This window comes from Acanthochromis polyacanthus, chromosome 16 (assembly GCF_021347895.1).
Source record: "Acanthochromis polyacanthus isolate Apoly-LR-REF ecotype Palm Island chromosome 16, KAUST_Apoly_ChrSc, whole genome shotgun sequence".
Lineage (NCBI taxonomy): Eukaryota > Metazoa > Chordata > Actinopteri > Pomacentridae > Acanthochromis > Acanthochromis polyacanthus.
In genome coordinates, this window is record NC_067128.1 from 6,403,894 (window position 1) to 6,417,912 (window position 14,019).

A 14,019-nucleotide genomic window follows, 5' to 3' on the forward strand; every position below is an offset into this window, starting at 1 on the left:
GCAAGGTGGCTCCTCAGAAGAACCGCAAACTGGGAAGTACTGTCAAAGGAACAATTTGCACAACACAAAAGCTTTTGTTTCCAGCCCTTTGAGTAGGAGACAGGTGGTCACTGTGGGAATAACTTGGCTTTGTCTTTGAAAAGCTACAGGGACAAAGGTGTCAAGTACAGGCAAGCCACAGAAACAAGAGGGCTTTTGTTTCAGCACCGAGCATATAATAGTCGACATTATATTACACTCCGTCCTATTCTGTTCTACTTCACTGTAGTCTCGTATGGTTAAATTTATTTGACGTGGCACATAAAATATTCCTTTTCTTTATTTTTTCATTAGTTGCAGGTATGGCACAAAAAATGGGTGATAAATCCAAAGAAATACAGTGAAAAAGAAGCCTGATCATATATAAATATAGAGCACAAAACAGAGAAGAGTGACAGGTCATCATTACAGGGTGTCGGCACAGAACAAGATAAATAACATCACTGGAACACAGCTTTCTTTCTCAACAACCTTCATCTTACAAGCATCAAATAAATTTTTTTTCCAGGGGTCACTTGAAGTGGCTACATTGGCAAACATCCTCTTGTTGCTACTAGTAAACAACTAGCACATGTTGCTAATGTGGCTCTCGATCAGAGCAGGTGAAACAGAAAGAGGAAAGGAAAAGCCATCAAGAAGCAGCAGGATTCGCTCTGACACCGGAGAGACTCTGTACCAGGAGGCGGCAGTTTTCCCACCGGTGAAGTTGTCACACCGAGCAGCCATGCCATCAAGTAGCGACACGCCGCTTCTTCCCTGACAGAGTAAAATGAGATCTTTGAAATGTGTCTACCTCTTCCAGTTATTTAGTGCGACTGCAGTCAGCCTCCTGTCGGGAAGTCGCTCACTGCTGCCTAGCCAGTGTGTGCAAGTGGAAGAAACTCACAGCATTAAGGTGGCAATTTTACTCTCTAAAAAAACCCAAAAAACCTCGCTGCAGTTTTAATGTTTAATACGGCAGACATTTTGTTCTTGTTTCCAAATGAATACTGCCAAATTCGCTGCCAATTTTTATCGCCGGTGCTGGTCGCGCTTTACCACAATGCTCCCCCTCTTGGCACCAATTCTCTTTGCTGAATCAATACCAAGGAAGCAGGGTGTTGTGTGCAGTGATAATTGGGGCCACCAGCTGTAATTTCATCACGCTAGTGGAACCGAATGGTGTTTCGCGGAGCTAAAATAGCGCGATGAATGGCACAATGTGACAAAGCCCTTCTTAGGTTGAAGAGAAAATGAGAACATTTCCACTCAGAAAAGAAATGTTGGGACTGTTCCTTTTAGAAACCCTTGAAGCGCTGGCATTAGCTACGAGGTAAGAATAATAAATCTGCAGGTAATTACAGCGGTAAGTAAGTGGGCAAAAGACAAAAATCACAGTAGAATTTCAGCTCCTTAAGTGGGATCTTTTCCTTGTGTTGTTTATAATATCACAAGCTACACACCCTCTAGGAATTAAGGCAATCCTTTGTTATAAATTACATTTTTTTCACATAGCAACTACGGTAGTCATGCTTCTACTCACATGGATAATTTTAATCAAATTTGCCAAAGAAGTGGGAAATTGTTTTAACATATTGCACGTTGCAGCAATTATGTTCAATCTGTGGCCTGCACAAACTCCGACAGACCGCATACTTTAATGCTACAGTTAATTTAATGTAAGCACTGGGTACATTCAAGCACAACTGCATTATTCATCAATGCACGAATGAAACGACTGATTTCTTAAACAAGAATAAGATGAAACAGCATCGAAAACAAGTCATTGTTTGCCTCCTTGCTACTGCAGCACTCCACTGTGATGCGGTAATTTCCAGTTGAATTAACACCAGTAGGTACTATTAATGTTACACAAAGGTGGCAAATCAAACTAATTATTTTAGAAGGGGGGAAGGTGAAGTCTAAAAGGAAAACACAGTATGTGTCTCTGATCCCACCGAGTGGATGTTTATTGCCTTTTCCGCACAATGAAGATTGACTTGAGCCACTTGTTTTCAGCAGTGTCAGATGAGAAAAAGGCAATTTCTGGTCTCTGCTGTGGCCACTATGATGTAATGTGAAGCAACAAGACTGACCCAAACACCTTATTTGTGTTTGTTTTAGTGCCAACTTCTGTGGTATATTCTGAGGCTGCATTTCCATCTTGAAAGCCGCCTTAAAACTCTGCCGACTTCATTTGCATCTAATTTATAGAAGATCAAAAACATCCAGTATAACAGCAACTGGAGCTTCAAAGGGGTCCGAAGAGTTCAACAACAAATATGTCAAGAAAGTGACCACTTAAAGAAGAATTTGATGCAGTTAGACGACTAACTGTGCATTAACCTTTGAACTTTTTAAATTAGCAATTAAGCGTTGATTGATGAAGGAGCTGCTGCAGCACAAAGCCTGTCTGCAGAGCGATAGTGGAAAGATATAAAGGCTGACCTGTGCACCTGCAGAAACATGACTGAGCCAGTCATCTGAGATAAAACAGAGCTCTGTGCTATGTTCTATCTGAGGAATGTAGTTCTTAATACTGCATTGTTGCATTAGATCACAGTACCTGCACTGAACACTTTACGTTGTGGAGAAAGTGGAAGAACTGAGCTGAACAGATTCCTGAACCAGGAGGAGAAAGAAAAAAGGCAATGCTGTTTCATTTTTGTAATTAAAAAGTATGGCACAATCGCGACAACTAGTGCAAAAAAACAAAAACAAAAAACACAACAGCCACTAAATATCCAGGGCCCAGGCGCTGAGATGGAAAAACAAAACACTTGGCACATGTGGTCACATTAAGCTCCAGCGCCCAAACTAATCTAGAAATAACTCATTTCCCTCCTCTTGCTTTCTGAACACTTCACACTTTTTCCCCTTCAACTACAGATAGCTCTCACCATCAAAATAATGTCAGTAAACAGCGTGAGAGCGCGAACAGTCGCACAACACTGTTTACATATTCAAAAACTGTTAATCCCCTCCAATTGTACTTTGAAGTAGCTTAGAGGACTTTCATCAAGAAATGGAGCAGAGCTGAGTGTGTAAACTGCTCGCCAGGCTCACAGCACCTCGTATGCACAAAGGGCAGAGGCTGACATTTAGTGTGTGAATTGCACAGAAATGGAAATCAAGGACGTGGTGAGAGCTGCAACACCGTGGAAGTAAACAATGATTCCTGTATTTTTTTTTGTCTGGCAAAAATCTGACAACATTTGGAAACTCGAACAAAGATTTTCAATTTGCATGAAAGCACCCAATATGTTTAATAATGTACAAACTGAAGCAAAAAGGAGGTCTGCTGCAGTGTTTGAAAACCTAATAGTGATGTAAATACAGGAAACACAAAGTACACAAACAGAGGGAGCATATTTTTGAACTGAAGCTCTCATGTTGAGGCGATGGTTTGACATTTTCGAGGGACAAAAAAACCTACTGTTTGTTTTCTTGTACGGACTTAGACATGGAGACTGATGACACCTGTTCATTTCATGCTCATTTAACAGGAAACTACCACTAGTCAGTCAGATTAGTTTAGTAACAACTGGACATGGAGGAAAACAATGAGTCTGGCTCTGTCCAAAGGTTACAAAACCCAAATGCCAGCACCTCTGCAGCTAACAGATCAATACGTTAAATCTCTTTTGTTTACTCTGCTCGGAAACCAGTTGGAAAAGAAGTGTTTGTGGGTGTCTGGACTAGACACACAAAAACAATACAGCAACAGTTTGCATCAATCTTTTTGAGGAATGAAAACTTCAAGGAACAACACTGACTCTGGGGAATTTGCTTTTTTGTTTCAATCAGAGTTACTTTTAATTACCAATTTTAACTGTCTGACAGTGTGCAGGCACGTTAAGATAGACGAGAGGACTGGAAATCCTAACTTGAAGATGAAGGGAAATGAAGTTATCACGTCACTTTCATTAAGTTACCTCAACTTGAATGTGGTTTTAAATCAATTAACGCAAATATCAGAGTTTAAATTACACACAATATTAAGCTGAAGCTACATTATAATGCCAAAGCAATGCATCAAAATAATGTTTGCAACTTAAATAGTTTATCTAAATCAGTGAACAGGTCCCTTGAATGAATTCTAAACTGTATTTGTAACTCTGAAACTATATGCTGTAAACAAACACATCACGGTTAGCCTCGATGCCCAGCAACAACACAATGTTAAACCGATGAATAGGCTGGTGAATACTATAAATGTACTTAATATACAGCTAAACAGTCAGCCGATATCATTTGCTCTCTGAGGCGCTGTTGTCTCTTCAATTATTAACAACACAATAAACTTTGATCGGTCTGACAGATTCATGCTTCGCTTAAATGTAACTTCCTCCAGTTGGAAAATGTTTTCCACTTCTTTTAAGAGGTAAACTCTTCCCTCGCCACCATGTCTTGCTGGGTTGTGCTGAGGCTATAGGAAAGGGATATCTACCTCACTGCTCGAAAAATATATTAAACTTATTTATTTTGTTAAAAGAAGATAGAACCTGTAATTTAGTGAGCTTTAGAAGTGCTTCATGACAACATTTTACTGCCTTTGGACAGAGTAAGCCTCACAGTTCTCCCCATATTACCAGTTTTATGCTAAGCTAAACCAAACAAACCTCTGCATGCTTCCCAAAATGCCAAACTATTCCTTTTAGGCATTTTTCACTGCAGGAACCTGTGGGCCTGAACATTAGTGCACGTTTTGACTGCAAGAACCGCCCCTGAAAAACCACCTTTAGCGCCATTTTTAGCCTAGAAAAAAAGATCTCCTCCAGATTACCTATATCCAGGTGGACCTGAAAACTGTGGTGCAGGGCTCAAAGAAGACAAATGCTGATTGGTTCCCTTCGAAGGAGACATAACATTGCCATCTTCAGCATAAAATTCACCACATAGACAAACACAGCACCAGTCTTCATTGTTCTAATGTGTTACATCCAGTAGTTACTATTTCAAGTGGTTTTAGTGCACTTTGAGTTAATGTCATGGTAAGTCCTGACAGATCCTACACTGCAGTGGAAACAGAAAGCCTGAAAGGAGGCTGCTTCTAGAAATGTTAGTGCAACCTGCCTCGAGTTCCTGCAGTGGACAACCATCTTATACCAGCATTATCAAATGTGTTCGCTTATTTAAACCTGCCTGTGATGTCCTCATGTACTCAGAGGTGCAGTTACATTAAATTCTGACCTTTGCTTCCCACCACAAACTGACCAGCTGCTCAGGGATGTAAAAGGAACAGTTGCCAAAATATCTTAAACTCATATCCGTAGTCAGTAAGAGTGACGACTGTTCGGGGCACTTTGGCACTTTTCATTACCTGCTATACACCACAGGAGGATATAGCAACTAGCTAATGGGTATTTTATCTGAGCTTATATGCGTTTTTGGAAATCGTGTCAAAGTCTGTGTCAAAGTCGGACGAACTTCATGTTCTCGATGTGTCCAAAACAACCTATAAAAGTCTGAAAGTTCTCATCATCAAAAGCACACAAAAACATATGTTTTAGTAAAACATTACATCTAGTAAGACTGCAAGATTAAAGAACTCCCAAGAACTCCATTTTTACATTCAGTGTGATCCTAAACTTGAAATGAAAATGTATGAACTTATGTAAAAAAATAAATGATAGCAGATAATATCTGTGATGACTATGTCTCTGCAGTATCACCATACAGACCATATAGTAAGGATGCCCTGAAATGTTCATCATTCTGCTCTGTTTTGCTTAGCATATTTATCTTCTTTACATATATCAGTTTCTTGTCACACCTATTGTACACAGCTTTATGCTTTACACATGTGCACAACCCACTCAGACGAACCCAGGCTTCCACTGAAGAGGCTACATATGCTGAACCACAACACCAATCCCAACCTTCATGCCATCTGCAATCGTGCAGATTTCATTTTTACACTCCCGGCTCGACCCTTTGTCTTCCTCGGTGTCATGTTTGCGCGATAAATATGAAGAGTGCGAGTAGAAAATGACCGGTTTGCTGTTAAATGTGGACTTGTTTGCGACGGAAAGCCTGAATTTGTGGGAGCAGGTCACGCATGTGCAGAGAAGTATAAAATGGATTTTATATGTTGAGACCTTAAACTGTATGTTGTGCTTCCTGTACTCCAACATAAAACATTTATCATAAACCTTTGAATAGAGCTTCTTTAACATTTACAAGTTATACATTTACCAAATTGGTTTACTTCTTATGCTTCCATCAGCTTTGATATTTCAGCAATGCAAAGGGAGACAACAAGAAGAAAAAGGAAGGTAAGTCATCTTCAACAGAAAAAATAAGAAACAAGACACAAGTCCTCAAAACATTTGTCATAACCAACAATGAACGGAATTTTTCATTTTCTTATTTTCTCTTTTTTACAATACATTTTTTAAAAACCCCGCTGGTTAAGGTTATGGTCTCAGGTAGATCTTCCACAGTCAATCTTCACAGTTTGTGTAAAAGCAGAGAAACATTCTCGCTAGAGTAATAAAATATCATGACTATTATTATGGTCATTATTATCTTTTTATTCTCATATTGTTCCATATAAATGGTGGAGGATAGGGGTGAGGCCTTTCACCCTAATGAAGAGCCTGCAGTCCCAGAGTTCCTACTCGCCTCCCTGTACAATGTTTTATTCAGCAGTTGTTCTTTTTCTTTTGTTAAAAAAATGCTCGCCCGCAGGGAAGGAGAATTATGGGAAGAGAGAGTGGGGTATTCATTCGACGAAGTGTTTTTATCCTCCTGTATGATCTTAAACTGTCTTTCTGCACAAAAAGAAAAGAAAAAAAAAAAACAACAGAAAGATCCAGAGCCTCACTTTCATTGTTGCCGCTTTGTTTTTTTGTTCTTTTTTTAATCCAAATTGTTTCCAAAAGCCGCGCTGCCGGCACTGCCTGGTTGGCCGCCCTCACGTTGAACTATGCGTAGGCTTAGGTGCATGCACGCACACAAACACGCAACACACACACACACACTCACACACTCACACACACACACAGGCAACTGTCCCATCAGGAGCAAGATCTGGGCGTAGCATGACCCTCGTACTCCCTCTGAACACACGTGGCCTCCCGTCAGCACTTGTGGGGCAAAAGAAACATGTAGAAAATAGCCCATCAGAGGAAACATCAACAGAGATTTGTTCGATGTTGATTAACACCCAGGCTCACGATTCGGTTTTGTAATCTGAAGGCACTTTGTTTCATGGCAGAAAGTAAAGTGGCTTCTGTTCCACAGGTAGACCGCCGACTGAATATTCGAGTCAGGCCTCGCTAATCGAGCTCCTCTCTCTCTCTCTCTCTCTCTACTCTCTGCCTGTTAATCCTCTTCCCTCCACTCCTCCTCCCTTCAACCTCACCTCCTCTCTGCCCTCCACTCCTGCTGTCTACTCCTCTGCTGCTGTTATTGTTCTGCCACCATACCGTCGGTTGGCCACTTGGACTCGTGAGCACAGTGTTAAAAGATACATAGGCAGCTACAGGAGGGGGGGCGGTGGGAGTAAGCAGACAGAACGAAACGTTGCCAGAGTCCTTGTTTTTCTCTACAGTACAGCACCAAGCAGATAAAGAAAATGCCAAGATGTGACGTGAGGCCGGGGCTTCCAGTGAAAAACAAGTGTCGGTGATTGGCATTTGGTGCAAGAAAAATGAAGATAAAGATACACAGAGAAAGGTCTGATTCCATGTATTTGTAAGCAGGGAAAATGTTACTTCATATTCAAAAAGTCAGCAGTGTCTGTATTTTTCGCCGCCTTCCAAAGATTATTTCCGTAGCTTCATAAAATTGTACTTGTGCTTTACAAACTGTCCTCCCCTCGACGCTTGTGAACTCTCTCTGCCAAAGTCCAGGCTCATCCGTCGCTCATCCGTCTTTGTGCTCGTAAAGACGTCCCGCGCCGAGGAGTGTTTTACTGTAAAAGAGGTCTCTTTTTAAAAAAAAATTTGCGCATCTTCTTTATTACTTTTTGTGTAACTTTTTAATCGCTATTTTTTCTCTCTCTTCCGTTGGTCCCTCTGTGGGTCTGTGGTCCATGAGGGGGACCCCGCTGCTTTCAGGATGCATGAATCTTTGGTGATTGGATGCCGAGGGTGTAGCTCACAGACGGTGGGTCTGAATATTCGCCTCTGAGATAACGGAGAATAGGGTCACCTCTGACCTTCCAGCAGGGTCAGCACCAAGGTGACACATAGCAGCCATATATGGGAGGATGTGGACAGAGCCTTGGCGCTGAGATCTGAATGAGAAAAGAAAGAAAAGAAACAAAACAGCAAGAGATGTCAGGTTTATCATTTTTTTTTCTGCATAGAGGGATTTTTGGCGTCTTATTTTGAAGGTTTAGTCAGCACCAAAGAGTGCCAAAACGATAAGAATTGAGAATAAAAATAGCAATTGCAGTTTTAACCAATTGTGTCAATTGGAGTTTATTTTACTGAAGCATATCAGACATTTTTGTTTATGAAATGGATTAAAATAACAGGAAAACGCACCGATTTCTGTCAAATAAGATAACACAGCCTTGTTGCCTTTACTGTAAGCTTACTGTCATGTGCAGTCACTCCCCAAGGGCTCCTTCTAAACCCCGTTTAAATACTCCTGAACAGAGAAACAAGCGTGTATCCCAACAGAAAGACAGAACAAAAGGACATGTGATAAGAATTGCTGGAGGGAATACTTCGAAACACGCTTTTTCAATTCCTACAATTCAATTTCTTGTCTGTCCATTAAATATGAAGCTATAAGTAGGGCTTTTATGTGTTTGCTGTTTCACAATGTTTTCATTTCTGTAGCGTATCAAGTCAAAAGCTGTTATACTCAACCACATACAAAAGCATTACTAGTTCAGCAGCCAATTATTTATGACAGAGTACAACATCATCACTGTTTCTGTGGCTTTTGCTGCTTTTTTAAACAGTTTTTTGAAAAAAAAAAAGATCCAGTTAAATATTTGACAATGATCTGGAGCTTAAAGTCAGTTAAAGATGGCTCTTTCTTGGCTGTATCAAAAGCTACTTTCGTATAATTTCTTACTAGTTTTGCTGCTGCCTGGTGCTGAAATGCTGCAGGGAGGTCGGCTGCTCTGCTGACCACACACCTGTCACAGTGCAGGACAAATTTCTTAGAGACATTGTGCTTTTTCAGTTCAGGATGTCGATACTCAGACAGCAGAAACTTTGTTCTGGCCAAGCTTTGCCTGCAGTGTTTGCAATAAATATAGAATGTTGACTGTTTTGGCTGAGAACAGAATTCATTTGACCTATGTGCATGCAGAGACTCAAGCTGCTTCGAAGGGGAGAGGGAAATACACCTAGTTTCTTGAAACTACAATTTACAGGTGTTCCCTAAATGCCCCCCATGCACAGACAAGCATCTAGTCCACTCACTAACTGTAATGCAGCATATCAGAAAGAAGTGTGACCATAAATTAGTTTAAAAACATTGATGCAAGTCATTCTAATGCCAGATTTAAATCAGTATTAATGTTTTTGGTTGCGCTTGACCCATTTCCATGCTGGGCCGTTGCTTTAACTCGTAAATGTTGTGTGCAAATATTGTAAACATGAGTTGCTCGGTGACCAAAGTGGTTCAGTTTGTTGACTTCACTTTAAAGATCTGTCACTTAGATGGTCAGACATAACAGTGGAATTGATATTAAACTATTTTCATGCAGAGACTTGAGCAGTTTAGAGGGTTGTTTTTCCAAATTACAATTAACTGATGTTCCTTAAATGCCTCACATGCACAGAGAAGCCTCTAGTCTTTATTCAGTTATTGTAATGCAGTAATTAAGAAAGCAATGTGACCATATATTTGTTTAAAAAACAGTAATTTAAGGTGTTCTAATGTCAAATTTAAATCAATTTTAATGTTTTTGTTTGCACTTGATAAGTTTCCATACTAGATCTCTGCTTTAACTAGTAATTATCAAGCTATAAAGCTAATGAGTTGCTCAGTGACCAAGGCAGTTCAATTTGGTCACTTCAGTTTGAAGATCTGTCGCTCAGATGTACAGACATAAAAGTGGAATTGATCTTCTCATCTAACTCATGAAAGCATGAAAGCACATAAATGTCAAACTATTCCCTCGATGTACAACTAACCCGTGTGAGCAGATCCTAAAGCGGTTGCTCTGAACCGTCCTTCTTGAGTCACATCATCAGTCAGAAGTCACCTCCGATCAGTCCTCAGGAGATATTTCTCAATTTTTTCCCTCTTACATCACATAAAGTCATGTAAGATTCATCATGTGAGATTGAATTGCATAATTCATAATGCTACTCTGTCCCCGGCCTGGGCAACCACTCCTTAAACTCCAAATGAATTATCATTGTCGCCTTGAATCCTAACAAGTCCAAATTGAAAAATATCTTCTATAATGATAATCTTGCGGTAATAACAAGAATACATCTTACAGATCAGCATCACTCTGTTGTTGTTTTCCACCACTGGCATGCCAAATGAAAACAGATCACCCTGATTCATCTATGGTATGTTAAATAAATGTCGAAGTTTGAGAATCTTCTGGAAAGAACGCTCCTCCAGGCATAAATACAGGCATTAAATAACTGTGTTAGTCTGCCCACTGACATCACCTTGTCAATTGCAGGCCATTTTCTGTGTCCTGTTTTCTGTTTTTACCTTCTGTTTGTTCCTGCAGCGCAATTACAGTGCTCCACTCAGCCGGCGTGGCTATCATTCATGTGATTACAACCCTGTTGCTATGGCAACCATGTTTTCCCCCACGAGATGGTAGTTCAGTGCTGCCAACTGTCTAAGATTAGATCCCCTCTCGTAAATCTCAGCCCTGTCCGGTGAGGTAGAGTGAGAACCTGGAGCCCAGATAAGAGGGGCAGATGAGGCGGTGAAGGAGGCGGCTGGGGGTGCTACTTACTGGGCGGTGGGTCTCGACACTCCCCTTCCTCCAGCGTGATATCATCAATGGCGATGTCTCCCTCGATGCCTGGTCCCCGGATACCTTCCAGTACGACCTACAGAGAGTAGAACGAGTTAGTATACAGACTCGGGGGGACAAATTTGATACAAATCCATCATGACTTCTCAGCATATAGCTAACACGAACAGCTTCAATGCTCCTCAGCGTCAATTCTCCAAGTCTCTAGAGCTGTACTGGAGGGATGGAGCACCATTCTTCCAAAAGATATTCTCTCATTTGGTGTTTCGCTAATGGCGATATAGAATGCTCTCCAAGATCTAGGTCATTTACTCCCACTTGTCTAGAACTGAACTGCGTTGGCAGCAGGCGTTCCTCTTCCAAGCAACATTTTGCAGTTCTTCCGGGAAGATCCCAAGGTGTTCTCAGTCCAGAGAAGATACATGATACTTCTAGTGAGTTTTGAGTCGACCCTGGAGTCTCTGCCCAGTTGAACCTTCCTGGAACACCTGTAGGAGGCATCCTAATCATGCTTGAACCACCTTTGCTGGCTTTTTTCACAACAGCTCTTCTTTGAGTTCCCTCTGGATGTTCAAGCTCCTCATCCTATCTCTAAACCTGAGCCCAGCCACCCAATAGAAGAAACTCATTTCAGTTGTCCTAATCCGCAATCTCATTCTTTTGGTCACAACCAAGGGTGTTTGCTGGAACATACAGTGCTGTGAAAAAGTATTTGCCTCCTTCTCAAATTCTTTTTTTTCTTTTTGCATATTTTCCCCACTTTAATGTGGAGTAAACACAAAATGCAGTTTTTAAATGAAGATTACATTTATTAAGGGAAAAAAATTCAAAGCCACCTAGCCCTGTGTGAAAAGTTAATTGCCCCCTAAACTTAATAACTGCTTTTTCACGGCACTGTAGATTGATTGGTAAATTGAGAGCGTCAGTCCACTACAACACCTGCATTACTGTTGTCACTGCATCAATCCATCCGATCCATCTCAAGATCCAGTTTACGGTCATATGTGATCTAGATCGCGAGATACCCCTACTCTGAAGGAGAAATCCACCAATTTCCGGCAGAGAACCACAGCTTCAGATTTGGAGGAGCTCATTCTCGTCACTTCACACTTGGTTGCAAACGCCCTTAAAGTCGAAGTCTGATAAAGCCAACAGCATTGCTTGATTTTCAAAAAGCAGAGTTCACTTTGAGGTTCCTAAACCAGAGATCCTCATTACCCCGATTGCACCTTGAGATCCTGTCCGTGCTTAATACAAAGAGAATTGGACCAATAGGCAACTGTAGTTGAGTCTAGCTTGTATGTGCAAAATCTCCTAATTGGGTTCATTTGGACTTATACTTGATGACTGTGAAGGATTCAAGTAACTTTTTATCAAACCATTCAATTATCATATGTAGCCTTTGAATGGATGCATCCTAGAAGAGATCACTCCCATCATGATAAAAAGATTTAGTCATTGACTAAAGGTAAACCAAATAACAATTCTGTACTGATTTGCAGTAGCCCTTGTCTCTAATGGAACATGCAGACTCAAACTATGCCATCAACATGCCCCCCGCAGCATAACAGAGCCACCAAATCCCCTCACTGCAGGGGTCAGGGCTTTAGATTTTTCCTTTAATTCATCACTTCTCTTTATATTCTGCCTCAATAGACAACAAAAGCAAAATAAAAAAAGATACAACCTCAGTCAGTGCACAGCGTCATTAAGCCAAATTGCCCCTTATAAAATATTACAGCAGGTGGCAAGTGTTTGTTTTAACTTTTACTGTCACAAAATGTAAAACTAAGACTGCCCGTGGCTTAACAACAGCTAGCTGTCAGAGTAAGAACAAAAAAACAACAAAAAGCACACAGAAGCACAGCCGAAACTATAATTACTTTCCACAACTGAGGCCATAAAAATGATGGAGAACGCTGCAGTTCTATATTCACAAACTTTAGGCTTCCTGATGGCAAAGTGTGAGTGATATTGCTTTCATAATTCCAAAACAGTGTCTATGGATGCCGTCCACTTCTCTGCTTAATATCACAGCTTGTGAAGTGCTACATCAATATGCATCCCCCCAAGGAAACTAATACCATACAAACACAGCCAGAGAAGAAAATAGAGGGCAGCAAGGGGAATGGTGCATGCTGGAGTGATTAAGTTTCTTGGTCTCACCTGGAAGGACGCCGTTGGATGGATGCTTACTTTGGCCTGTTTCCAGCGTTCACCTTGGTTACCGCTTAGAGACCACACGGGGCCCTCCGAGGTCGTTTGGCCCTTCTGCTTCAGGAAGGCGTTTAGTGTTCCTGCATGAAGGAAGAAGACAGTTACACAGAGAAGTTAGTGCACACACGGATCCATCAATCCATTAGTTGTACCCAGTTTGTCCTGTCAAAGCTCATGGGGGGCCGGAGCCTCTCCCAGGTGACATTGGGTGAAAGGCGAGGTACATCCCGGACAAGTCACTAACCCAATGAAACAAATCACACGTAAAGCCAATTTAGAATCATCTAATAACCTATCATGTGTGTCTTTGGACATGTGGAAACCCAAGGAGAACATGTAAACTATGGACACACCCATTAGCGGCCTGGTTGGGTTATGGGTGTCTCTATTTTTTGACCAATTATCAAGAAATTAAATGCACTACTTCAAGTCTGATGCAACCACTTCTCACTGTCTGTAGTAACTCTCTGGGGTCAGAAATGTCTCTCGAGCAGAGATGCTACCACCAAAAACTGGACAAGAAACACAAGCCCTCACCACAAATCAGGAAAGTAGCTATTTTCACAGTCGCTAAGGCTATGCTAATAACTAGCAACTATAGGGCCTGTTAAGCTTGCAACGGAGTCTGGAAAACAATAAAGAGTTAAGATATGGGCCTTGGTTGGCAATAACAGTGATAGAACAGAGAAAGATAAACAAAACAGACAAGAATACACAAAACTGCAGGACACCAACTGAAATTGACAGTTTGATTTAATTACTCTTACTTCCATTGTACATATTCAGTTACAGTAATCTTCATTAATGAAGAAGCCTAGTCATGCATAGGTTTTTTCCCTACTATGACATGCTGACAATATAGA

General features: G+C 41.0%; 1 protein-coding gene across 4 annotated transcripts in view; it reads right to left on the minus strand.

The window, feature by feature from the left end:
• Positions 1-301: 301 nt before the first annotated feature.
• Positions 302-14,019, minus strand: part of LOC110959551 (MAM domain-containing glycosylphosphatidylinositol anchor protein 2-like) — a 287,510-nt gene continuing 273,792 nt past the window's right edge. For all 4 annotated transcript variants that reach the window (XM_051960688.1, XM_051960689.1, XM_051960691.1 and 1 more), the window contains exons 16-18: positions 13,106-13,236; positions 10,919-11,015; positions 302-8,263 (exon numbers count right to left, since the gene is read on the minus strand). In XM_051960688.1, the coding sequence (XP_051816648.1) occupies positions 8,175-8,263; positions 10,919-11,015; positions 13,106-13,236 (317 nt within the window). In that variant the 3' untranslated portion in view covers positions 302-8,174. The remainder of the gene's footprint in view (positions 8,264-10,918; positions 11,016-13,105; positions 13,237-14,019) is intronic.